This window comes from Rattus norvegicus, chromosome 13 (assembly GCF_021556685.1).
Source record: "Rattus norvegicus strain SHRSP/BbbUtx chromosome 13, alternate assembly SHRSP_T2T, whole genome shotgun sequence".
In the NCBI taxonomy this organism is placed as follows: Eukaryota; Metazoa; Chordata; class Mammalia; order Rodentia; family Muridae; genus Rattus; species Rattus norvegicus.
Window position 1 is genome coordinate 102,685,570 of NC_141546.1, and position 12,052 is coordinate 102,697,621.

The following is a 12,052-nucleotide window of genomic DNA, read 5'->3' on the forward strand; positions in this document are numbered from 1 at the left end:
AGGTTAACTTGGGCTCTCAGTTTTCCAGGTTTCAGTGGCTTCTGTCTTGTCCCTGCACCACGTCCTGGGGGGAATATGTGACCTTGTAAAACCACTCCTTGCTTGTAAGCGGAAGAGAGGTCCCATACTGCTTCTCATGTCTCCTTGTTGGTCCTCAAGGTCTCCCCCTGGATCCCACTTTTGAATGATTTGAGGGCACCCAAGGGCCACAGGCAAACAGTCTATATGTTTTCTCTTCATGGTTTCATTTTACCTCCTCCACCCAGTTTACTTTAATGAGTTTATATTGCAGGACTCTGTATGTTGAACCATACACTATTTTCAAAGTATGAATAAAAAACGCAACTGTTAAGATTCATGGCACATACTCATGACTGGCACCTCTGGAGGGCCCCAGAGTTCTTGTGTCCCACGTATAAATCAGACAACAGATACCAGCATGCAAGTTACTGTGAAAAACATGGTGCCCAGGAGTTTTTATTGCTAAAATGACTCGACATCCCCATCCTCCTTAATATGTAATTGAAGGATGCCCATCTTTACAGCTCAGCAGGGGCTTTCACAGGCCTCTGAGGAACCTCTGATGAGCAGGGCCATCCCTACCACTGCTGCAGAGGCTGAAGAAAACTGTGAGGTAGTGACCTTCCTTCCCACCCGCCTCTGTGAATGCCCTGACCCCCATGGCATGACCCTGGAAAGAAACAGGGTGGCTTGGCAGATTTAGAACATTCCTCATTAAACACCCAAGTCAGCCTCCTGTTTCTCAGTTGATTGGTTATAAAGTAGCTTAAACTGTGTTTAGTAACATAACTGTAGTGATATAGCTTATTTTTTTCATTAAAGGTGTGGCATTCTGGGCTTGTCTTAGCTTCCTTAAGGGGTTAAGCATCATGCAAGATTCATGTCTGTGTGCGCGCGCGCGCGTGTGTGTGTATGTGTGTCTATGTGTGTCTGAGGACATAATCTGTTTCCTCTTCAAAGGTATATGACATTCATCTTGCAGCCCCCATAGACAGCAGGAGGGATATCAATGACTGATCTATCTTTTGTGAGATTTTTAAACAAAAGTTGCACCTTTCTCGGATGCTTGCCACATTCGTACACTGCCTGCAGTATGCTGATGTGTGCACACACTCTTGTCTTAAAGGATTTCTGGAGCTTCGTTCAGATACGTTTCATGCTGCAAAGGACTTTGAGATTTCCCTGAAGTTTCAAACAGACCAACTAAATGGATTGCTTCTTTTCATTCACAATACAGAGGGTCTGGATTTTCTTGCTGTAAGTTGATGAATTTAATTAAGCTTATATTAAAATATAAGGCCCAACTTTGGAAGAGATAAATTGTATGTTAGTACCAAGCACAATGTTTTTTTTCCTAAACTTAATTTTATTTTCATATTTTTCCTCAAGTAGTCTTTATTTCTACAGGCCTGTGAAATGACTTACAGTGTTAAGATACCTTTTTCAACTGACAATTAGTGCTATAAATGTTGTAAATTGAACAGAACAGAGCAGATGTTAAAAATTAAGGGAATCCAATTTAGTTTCTTGATACGTGAAAAATACCTCTTCATTACCTTCTGATACAGTTTCAAAATGTACTTTATATATTTCACTCGGTGTCATATAAAACACAATACAATGAATGCTAATGAGCAAAGTGCTCAGTCTGAGGGCTCAATTATCATCCTTTTGTGTCTTTCTTTCCCCAACTCTAGCCAGAACCAGCATGTAATCATAATTTTAGGTTTCTTATTGGTACGTATTTTATAGTTTGAATGATGAACATATATGAATGAGTATTACAGATTTTGAGGTTTATGAAAATACACTTTTAGAAATTTCTATTTATTCACAGTATTCTAGGTTATTAACATTTCCCATTGAGGTGTTCCATTTTCAGGGCTGTATAATATACCGCTCACCAACAACACCCTGTTGTTTATTTCCATGTATTTGATATGGCAAATAAGATTAATATGAGCGGTTTGTAAATTTCCCAGCGTGCGGTGAGAAAGTATGACAGCTTTTTTTTTTATTTACCATTAATCATTCGATCAAACACTATCATCAGAATTCAGTGGAACACTGGAGAGATGGCATCGCGGTTATGAATGTTTATGTTTATATCTTGACTCTCTCAGCAACATCTCTCTTGGTGTTTTCTTCCTGTTTTCAGCTCAGTCTCCTCTATGGCGTTGGCCCCTCCTGGCTCTCCAGCCTCTTCCCCTGATGTTTGTTATGATGATGGTGGCTAACCCTCCCCCATTTGTCACGGTGAAAGTATGACAGATGTCTGCACTTGTTGTGTGTCTCTGAGCAAATACCTAACAGAACTAAAAGGAAGAGATTTATTTTGGCTCACTCCATAGCCCTTGTCATTTTTTTGAGAACATCTTGATGGCAGAAACACAGAGCATGGGGAGAGGTTGGGGAAACATCAGGAACAGGACAGGGAAACAGGTGTCCTTCAGAAACTCACTCCCAGTGAGCCACATTCTCCAATCAGCCTGTGCACTCCACCACCATCTCAAAACAATCTAGTCTGAATTTTTTCAAATTTATTTTTACTTATGAGTATGAGTGTTTTGCCTACACATAGATCTGTGCACCATATATGTGCAGATTGCCACAGAGGCAAGAAGAGGTCAGTAAATCCCTGCGAACTAAAGTAACTGATGGTTGTATACCACCATGTGGGTGCAGGGAATCAACCTTGGGTCCTCTGCAAGAGCTGCACGTACTCTTATCATCTCTCTGGTACTTCTCTTCAGTCTTAACCCAGCGGGTTAACCCATGGAAGATATTTGAACACTGATGGGCCCTGGATATGCCTTCACCTACACCAACAGGGGTGACTTCTGACCTCCCAGGTGACTCAATACAATCAATCTGACAGTCACATAGCCTTGATTTTTACACACTCTTCTGTACAGTCTGCTGGTTGGTCTACCACAGATATACACTTGGATAAATGAGGGAGTCTATTAAGTACACAGCGAGTAAAAGTAAAAGAATGTTTTGCAAGTAGCGGAAAGACAGAGATAGAGAGACAGACAGATATCATGGCACCATCAAATCATGTTCTCAAACCCCCTAGCAGAAATCACCTAGGGAAGGAAGCCCCATGAAGCCCATCAGCTAGGTTCCTTGAGGCCTGCACAGAGCTGTTGTCTGTCTCCTGGGGCATGATTTCCAAGTGAAAAGACAAAGAACATAGAAAGGTGAACTCACCTTATTCCCAAGCTGGTGCTGAGGATAGCCAGGAGACACCAAGAAGGGAAACTGAGGCAGTCTGCTGGAGTTCCCAGTTAAACTTGCTCTGCGTGGACGAGCTTCCCACACTCAGCTTCAGGCTCCTTACTCCCACCATTGGCCTCTTTCTATTATGGGATATGCAATACTAACCAATACTGGGAATAATTCACCTTCTGCTGTTCTCATTTTACTTCTGGCTTACTTTGCTCTTTTTTTTTTCTCCTTGTCACACAGTGGGGCAGGCTACCCTGTCCCCAGCCAAGGGGATACTGATAACACTTTGAGACAAACACGTTTAAGTCAGAAATGGGGCAGAACAGCCCTGCTTCCTGAGCCAACATCTCAGCATCATCAAGCAGCATGTGACATTTACCAGCATGGGTGCCTTGCAGGTACCTAGCACAGTCAGTACTGGTCACCCTGCCTGCATGAGTTACTTTATGAAACCCTTCTTAGAGACTCCCTGATCATTACTATAATCTGCCTATCGAAATGCCTTTTGATGATGTATCCCTGACGAAGCATCCAGCATCCCAGTTTCGGATGGGTGCTTCCTGTGTCCAGGGAAACGAACTTCTGATATAAAATGCAAGTCAATATGAAACAGTTTTTGGTGTCAGATAAGAGATGAACTTTTTCCATCTCACCCCACAATACCTAAGATCTCCCTCTGCACACAGAGCAAGGCTCTCTCAGTCTCCCACGCCCGTGCCTCCTGTGTCCTACCTAACTTGTAAGCTTTCTTTAAATCCAATGTCCTCTGACTGCTTGTGTCTACCACCCTGCTTGAAGGACCCATCCATGTATCTCGCATTACTGTAAATCTTATGTGGTATGCGTGCCTGTTTGCGTGTGCGTGGGGTGGGGGCAGCGTGTGGGCTTAGGTTTTCCAAAACCTACTGTAATTAGGGTTCTTAAATGCTTCAATGTCCCACATACCAGAGGTAGGGACAAAGAAAGGTTAACGGGAAAAGGGTGTTCTGGGCCTGTTTAGAAGTAGTTCTTTGGGGCAATTCCAATCTTTACTGTCAGGATATCAGCAGCCCAGTTCAAAACATCAAACAGACATCAATAGGAGCAGCTTGATCCAGAAGACACCACAAAGTTCCCCAAATTTTCAGGAGTCCAAAGAAGCAACAAGAAGCAGCTGAACACCACAAGAAGTTCTCTGGCATGTTTCTCTCTATGACATCACAACAAGCAAAGATCAGTCAAGGCCAGCAAGGCGTTGCAGGACGAACCAATATGAGAGCATCGTTCACCGCCTTTGGCATTATAATCATATTCTTTCTAGACATAACATGCCCTCTCAAGCATCCGTTCCAACCAAACACTACATTCCCTTTCTCCAGACAGCTTCTAGAAGAACACCACGTGTCTGCTCCAGCAAAACATCCTCTCATCATACAGCTTCCGGAAAGACACCGCATGGCACAACTGAGTTTTCAACAAAACCAGAAATTTCCACATAAGGGGTGTGGTGCAGTCAAGTGTGAGAGTGTGTGTGTGTGTGTGTGTGCATGTGTGTGTAGGTACGTGGGTTCACTTGTGTGAATGCACATGTGTACATGTGCATATGAAGCCCAAATTTGACCTTTAATTCCTTTCTGGATATACTTTCCACTGTGCTCACTGAGACAGGGTCTCTTACTGACTCCAGAGTCTGTTAGTCCAGCCAGTTGATATATCCTGTTCCCTGGAGCTTCTGTTTGCCTTCCCAGCGCTGTGATTCCAGAATTACAGAAGGCCACATTCCACCTGGTGAGGGATCCCTGAGCTTGGCAAGTGGTTCAGCCTCAGCCTTTAGAGGAGCCTTTGCCCCAGCTCCTCTAAATCTTTCCTGCCTCAGAGGGAGCGAGTGGCTCATCTGCTTCTGTGGCCTCTCCTCGCTCTCAGCTACAGGAGTGCTTCAACATCCCCTCTGCTATCAGGAAGATTGTAGGGAGCCGAGGATCTTGGTACCTCTTGAATGAAGCCTGCCTGCTGGGGATGTATCACGAAGGCATCTACATAGAAGATATATTCTTTCCTCATTGAGATTGAATTTATTTCATTTAACATGCTATTCTCAAACTTTCAACTAGTATGGTTGCTGACTTCATACCTAAAACAAAAATTAAAAAAAAAAAGCCTGGTTGGTAAAATAATTATCATGTAATGTTTTGAGGTAAAATATGAGTGCTTCTCCCTTACAATGAAGATTTTGGGTAAAATATGCTGACATTAGAAAATGGAGCATTAATCTGAAAGAATACACACAGAGGCAATTACGCTGGAGACTCAGAATAAAACTGAAACATCGAATCAAAATAAATCTTACAAATTTGAAATCGAGTTCACTAACCATTTAAAATAAGCTTCATCAAGCCTGACATTTCATTCTCTTATTGTCCTGTCAAATTTTCTCCCAAATTAAATTGATACATGCAGTCGTATTTTCTCATTTCTGAGAACTCACAAAACGGAGTCATAGTTCACAGTGTTCTGTTCTCCACTTTGCCAGCCGTTTAGAGTGGGATTTAATCTGTTAACTATGTTACAAAAGTAGCTGGTGTCTCCATAATAACACAGCGTGTAGCATAATCATTCCTGGGTATGAATCTGTTTGACTGAATACAACGTTCTTCATAGCAATCGTAAGCTTGCGGCATATTTCATTACCTGCTACTTCAGCTCTGCTTAGGATAAAGTGAGCCGCTTTATTGCGTCTCGCCTTTCTTCAGGAAGCTGACCTGTTCTCGTTGAAGCTGCCATCCTGCAGCTTCTTGACGTGCCTCTTTGCGTTTTTGAATGTGAAATGCAGATGGAGCTGAAGAGCGGGCTGCTGAGCTTCCAGTTAAATTCCAGCCGTATCTTGACACGCGTGGAGGTCAGGCTGGGACGGACCCACTGTGACGGAAAGTGGAATAGAGTCACTATCAGAAGGGAGGGCTCCATGGTGTCAGTTGGTGTGAATGAACTTACGAAGAGCACCTCACGGGCCGGGGACCAGCCTCCGCTGCTGACTTCACCTGTCTATCTGGGTGGGATCCCACAGGAACTACAGGCCTCCTATAGACATTTGACTCTGGAGCAAGGTAAGTTCCCATCAGAGGCAAACACCATTGGACATGGCTCTGGACCACCAGGCATTGGTCATACTATTTCAAATATGGCCGTAGACGTGCAATAAAATAAGCCCCACTAACCCACCTTCCCTTTGCTGACAGCCCTTTAAGCTAAAAGAAAAATACTTACTGGATAGTTCTTCAAACAGACTTTTAGTGTATTTTTATAGTCCTTTTGGGAAGTTTTAAAGATTCATTTCTTTAGTTTGATTTTATGTTTGTATCTTGCCTGAGTGTGCATATTCAATGCAGTGCCCTCAGAGACCAGAAGAGGGCATCAGACCCACTGGAACTGGACCGACAGAAGGTTAGAGACACCATGTGACTGCTAGAAATGGAGCCCAGGTCCTTTGCAAGAGCAGACAGTGCCCTTAACCTCTCAAGCAGCCCCATACAGTTCTCCGTGCTATTCGTAAGAGTGTCTGACCGCATTCCTTAAATTCAACATGTTTATTCCAACATATCTTCGGCAAATAAGTGTCACACAGATAGACCAATTCTGTATGTATTACATGCGTAATTTCCTTGAAAACTCAGGTGATTCGCGATGTTAAAATATCGATCATTATCTATATGTGAAGGTAAACGGTAGAAGGTTGTGTAGATGTGAATAAACAACAAGGGAAAGAGTGACATTAATCTCAGATGCTGACGTCGGAGCTTGTCACCTCCATTTTCGGTAGAAGCTTTGCGCAGCAAAAACACACGAAGCACTAAGCTTAGTAGAATTTCAAGTATGTCTGTGGAAAAATTAGACAGCTTTATCAGTAACCATCAGAAGAGGGAAAGCAGTTAAACATCCAACCCAAAATTTAACTCATGCATGGCTGTACTTAACTAGAAAAAAAAATTTTTTTAAGGCACTTGGCCATGTTGGCACTGGAGAGGCTGGGACAGGAGCATGACAATTTTGGAGCTCTCCTGGGCTACACAGTGAGACCCTGGACTCAAAAACAAAAGGAAGATGGCTAAGAGCATCTGGATGAAGTTCCCCTGAGCTCTTCTTACGAGAAGAGCCAAGGAAGTTCTTCACAAGGAGCCTCTGAGTGAGCCATGGCGGTTCCTGACCCCGCCTGACGATGAGGAAGGTGAAGGACTGGCAAGAAAGCATCTGCAGGAGACACACAGTTAGAAAGCAGATGCGAGGGTCCGTAGTGCATAACCTGGTGCCACAGCTTGGCCTCCTGACAGTGAAGCATTCTTTTAGTTGGCGTTTGCCATTGCCCTGTCCCTGTGACTTGGGGACAACCCAGAAACTTCCAACGTGTGACCAAATGGGTTCTCCTAGAGAGACTGTTCTCTGCTCATTTTTAAATCTACGCACCATGAATGGTTAAAATTTCCATGAAGCAGTCTTTGCCTATTTGGTAAGTACATAAAGATTTAAATGACTTTGGATCGAGGATATATGGGGCGCTGTAAGGACGCTCTGAACAGAGTAGCAGCAGTAAGGAGTTAATGAATAACCAGGACCTGAGACAGTAATGACATTTTCAAGGCACTTAAGATGTAGCAGCTGCTAAAAATATTACATTCACACAAGATCGTCCCTAGATTTTCAGGCTTTCCGGTATTAGAAGGAATCTGGCAATTCTCTACGAGTGAGAAGACTCCATCCTGTTTACACGGGGCTGGATTGGATAAAACAATCTCCCTATCCAGGCTTAGACTCCAGACTCATACCTGACCCTGTTCCCACTGATGGCCTTGGAGACATGAATGAAAGAGAATGCTGAACTGATACTGAGGAGGAAAAAAGTAAAGCATCATCATAGACCCAAGGGGAGCAATTTTACCTACACTGGATGTAAGGCTACGGTACCAACGCACTTTTTTATTTATGCATTTATTTGTGATTTGTCTGTGTCACTGGTTTCAAACCATGGATAAACTTTTGAAGTCTGGTTTGCTTGAAGATACTAAGGAACCGGAATTAGCTTTTTTCATCATCGTCGTCGTCGTCATCATCATCATCATCATCATCATCACCATCATCATCATCATCATCATCGTCGTCGTCGTCTTTCCAGGTGCACAGGAATGGGATAAGTGAAATGTTGATAAAAGGCTTGAGACCCCTCGCGCCTTGCTTTAAGACTCTGGCTCAGATACTTTGAGACATACTGACCTATTGTACCTGGTTACGGACTCACCTGAGAGAATACCCAGCAAAGGGGTGCATAGCCTACCGGCAGCCACGTGTGACCGAAACGGTTCATGTGTGCTCCCTGTATCTCTCCTGGTCCTCTCAGTAGCTGTTTTATCTTTTACCTCATCCTTCCCCAAGCTTCCTAATTAGAGCCTCCTCTTCTCCAGACTCCATTTTGCAGTTGCATCCATGCTACATTTTTCCTCCCCTAGCCATTAATGTAACTGTTCTCCAAATCAAATGTAAAATTAATTTTCCTTGCTGTTTTGAAAGTTCTGGGCAACTTAATCTGCTAAACTTGTAACCCCTCACAGGAACTGTGGGAGTTCGTCTTCTTGGAAATATCACAACAAGCACATCCCGGCCAGCTGCAACTGCCCAAGGCACACAATATCGTTGTGTGTGCTCTGCCTAAACCCCTGGAAGACAGGCAAGGGGCAAGCTAGAACCCATCCTGCCTGCCCCTCAAAGCACATAGCCCCCTGCTGCCTTTCTGATCCTTCCACACAGACACGTGGGCCATCTAGGTATTGAGACGTTTGGGAGCTGGGGAAAGGAAGAAAAGAACAAGAACTTTTGTTGCTTTGTACAAAGGCAGGGGATGAAGAGTCTCCGCTCCTGTCAAAAGCAATTCTTTTCCCAGCTTTTTATTATCCTGTTCATCCAAGTTCTGAAGTGTCTTAGGGAGGGTTTGGTGCCACGGTATTGAAATAATGGAGTCACCCTGTCGAGGGAGTCTGTTCCACCTGAAGGAAACCACAGCAGGGCCCTACACGTGAGCTCCGTGGCTTTGCCGGCAGGCTAGTGCCCCAGGAGTCTTTGCTCCTGTAGTGGGTGCCTGGAAACCCACTTCTGGCCTCTCTGGATACCTCTCTGTGCAAATCGAAAGGCAGTCACCATACCTGTGCCTTTCCTGACTTTAAATATGTACGCAGTAAAGTAATCTCCATGCCATTAGATGCCTGACTTTTGAAAATCGTAGTGAAATTGATGAATATGATCTTCTAGCCAGTTTTCGTTGTGTCTGTATGTGCATTGTGTCTGTATGTGTGCAGACATCCCAGTTTGCACTGTGCCTGCATGCGAACCAGTATGCCTTTGCATACGAAGGCTGGAAGTCTACCTTTGTTATTCCTTGGATACTGTCCACATTTTTATGTATTTATTGATTTATTATGAAATCAGGGTTCTTCACTTGTCTGAGTCTCTCTAGTTGGCTAGATTGATTAGCTAGAAAACCCCAGGGATCTGTTGTCTCCTCCTCCCAAACCCTTGGGTTACAAGCACTAATGAAAACGTCCAGCATTTTTAAAAAGATCTCTGATATAACATTCAATCTTTATGACATTTACAGATGTAAACAATGTGCGTGGGTCATTTTTACCCTAACTCTTGTCTTCTATCACCTATGGAATCCATTCTCTACCTTTTAATGTCTTGTCATTGTTTTCTTAATAACTCGCCAAGTCCAATTTGTGCACCATATACAGGGATGGGTTGAGGTCTTTACTGGAGAACACTCAACTTGCCAGGCACTGTACTGCTAAGGAGGACTGACTTTCCATCCTCTGTGGGCCATGAATATTCAGTAGCTGCTCAGCTAGTGACGGAGACATGGGAACCCCTTCTTACCCCATGTTGGAACGTGCACTAGCTTGACCTTGCTCAGGCCTTCTGCGGGCAAGCGTATTTGTTAGAACTCATGCATACATTGAGTGTGTCCTGTCCGGAAGACACTGTTTTGCTGTGGTTGTCCCTGACCTCTGGCCCTTGTAATGCCCCCACACGCTCTTCTGTGGTGTCCTCTGAACCTTGAATAAAGAGTAGGATACAGAGGCTGAGCCTTCACAGCCAGTTTTCTCTGGACATTGACCACTTATGAGTTTCTATATTAATCTTTGCACAGAGAAGTTTCTCTGAGGAGCTCTGAGCTACACTACTCTACAGGCACAGGGCTGTACAGTTAGAAGGCTGTTTGATACTGAGTATCGTTTCAGCAAAACAGTAGTCATAGATTCACCTGTGGGGCCTTTGAGCTTCCCAGCCATGGGTTCTTACTCAGACTTATGGTGCTAGGCATGGCTTTCCTTCTCTAAAGCTGGCCTCCAATCCAACACGATGAATCCAATAATAAATCAGGTATAAATTCAATAATGAGACAATCGGTTGCTAACCCTAACATTCACACGACTACCACAACCAACAGCACATCTTTCCCATAGCTTCGGTGTGGGATTCTTATCCCCTAGCAGCCTGCAGTTCACCTTATGGTACTGTGAAAGCTCAGCCAGCAGGGAGGAAGCTTCCTGGCTAGCGGCATCTTGATTGCACCGTGTGCTATGATCAAAGTCTTCAGCCATAGGTTTACCATCAAGTTCTGATGACTGCCCATCGTCTTGATTCGGTTTCCAAAGATAGAAATCAGTTTCTCACAACTGTGTAACAAGCACCCGATTGACTGGGCCATCCCCGAGAGGCTCTGTTGCCATCTTACGTGGGCCCTTCCGTGGCATCGTGTGTGAACAGCAGAGTATGTTCCTCAACACCCCATCTCCAGAACCCCGTCTTGACAGCCCGAAGTTCCAGAAGCATGTGGAATTTCTTAGAGCAGCACGGCCACATTGTGAGTGCTGCCTGACTTTTGTCCTCTTTTTATGGGGATAGAAAATAGGGTGCGGAGATGTGAGAGGATCCTCATACGGATCGCCAGAAAATGGCGGCTATTAACAACAGGATCCTTCGGTTCCGAAACTTTCAGCGAATACATCTTATACCGAGCTTCACTGCTTCCAACTCAATTCAACCAACTCTTTTCATGCCTACCATGTATTGAAGATAGACTCGCAGTATTGATCAGTCAGGCCTGAAGGAACTGAAATAATAGCCAAAGGCCTTTAAAAGGAAGTAGACTGCAGCTTAACACGACGGAAGAAATAATAAGACGTCAGCTAAACACTGAGGAGAACAATTTGGCCATTTTAATCTTTAAGAACCCTCATGGTGTGACCAGACTTTGCAAACTCGACATTGTCTTGTGCAGAAAGGTGAATATGGGGGAATGGTGACTCCAGTCCTTTCCGCCTTAACATGGGGCATATTTCTGGACATCTTCTGGCCAGACTTCACAGACACGACCTCTGGTGACACGTGTTCAAAGAAACAGGAAACAGTGATTTCTTTGGCTTGATTTCTCTCGGTCTATGTTGGTTCTCTGGCAAACAGTGAGACCTACAAATCCACTGGCTCTCCCCAGGCGATGTCTCAGGCTCGGGGTGTTAAATACACATTCCATGAAGTTTATGGGGCTAACTCTGCTGACGCTGACTGATGGTCTTTGCTAATTCGAGTGTGAACCCAGTGCCCCTTCAAGGTGTGTATTCAAGATGACAGAGTACAGAGAAAATGGCGGGGCACAGGACTCTTGCCTTTTCCTGGTGGTTTTGCTGGGACACATTCCATACCTATAAATGAGAATTGGGATGATTAGACAGCTCATGCCAGTTTCGGTTGGGGGGGGCAATGTTTTCTTCTCCACTGT

General features: G+C 44.2%; 1 protein-coding gene across 1 annotated transcript in view; it reads left to right on the forward strand.

Annotated features, from left to right (window-relative positions):
* Ush2a (usherin) overlaps positions 1–12,052 on the forward strand; it is a 666,484-nt gene that overhangs the window by 255,554 nt on the left and 398,878 nt on the right. The window contains exons 25-26 of the mRNA NM_001302219.1: positions 1,148–1,278; positions 6,062–6,335. Coding sequence (NP_001289148.1) covers positions 1,148–1,278; positions 6,062–6,335 — 405 coding nt within the window. The remainder of the gene's footprint in view (positions 1–1,147; positions 1,279–6,061; positions 6,336–12,052) is intronic.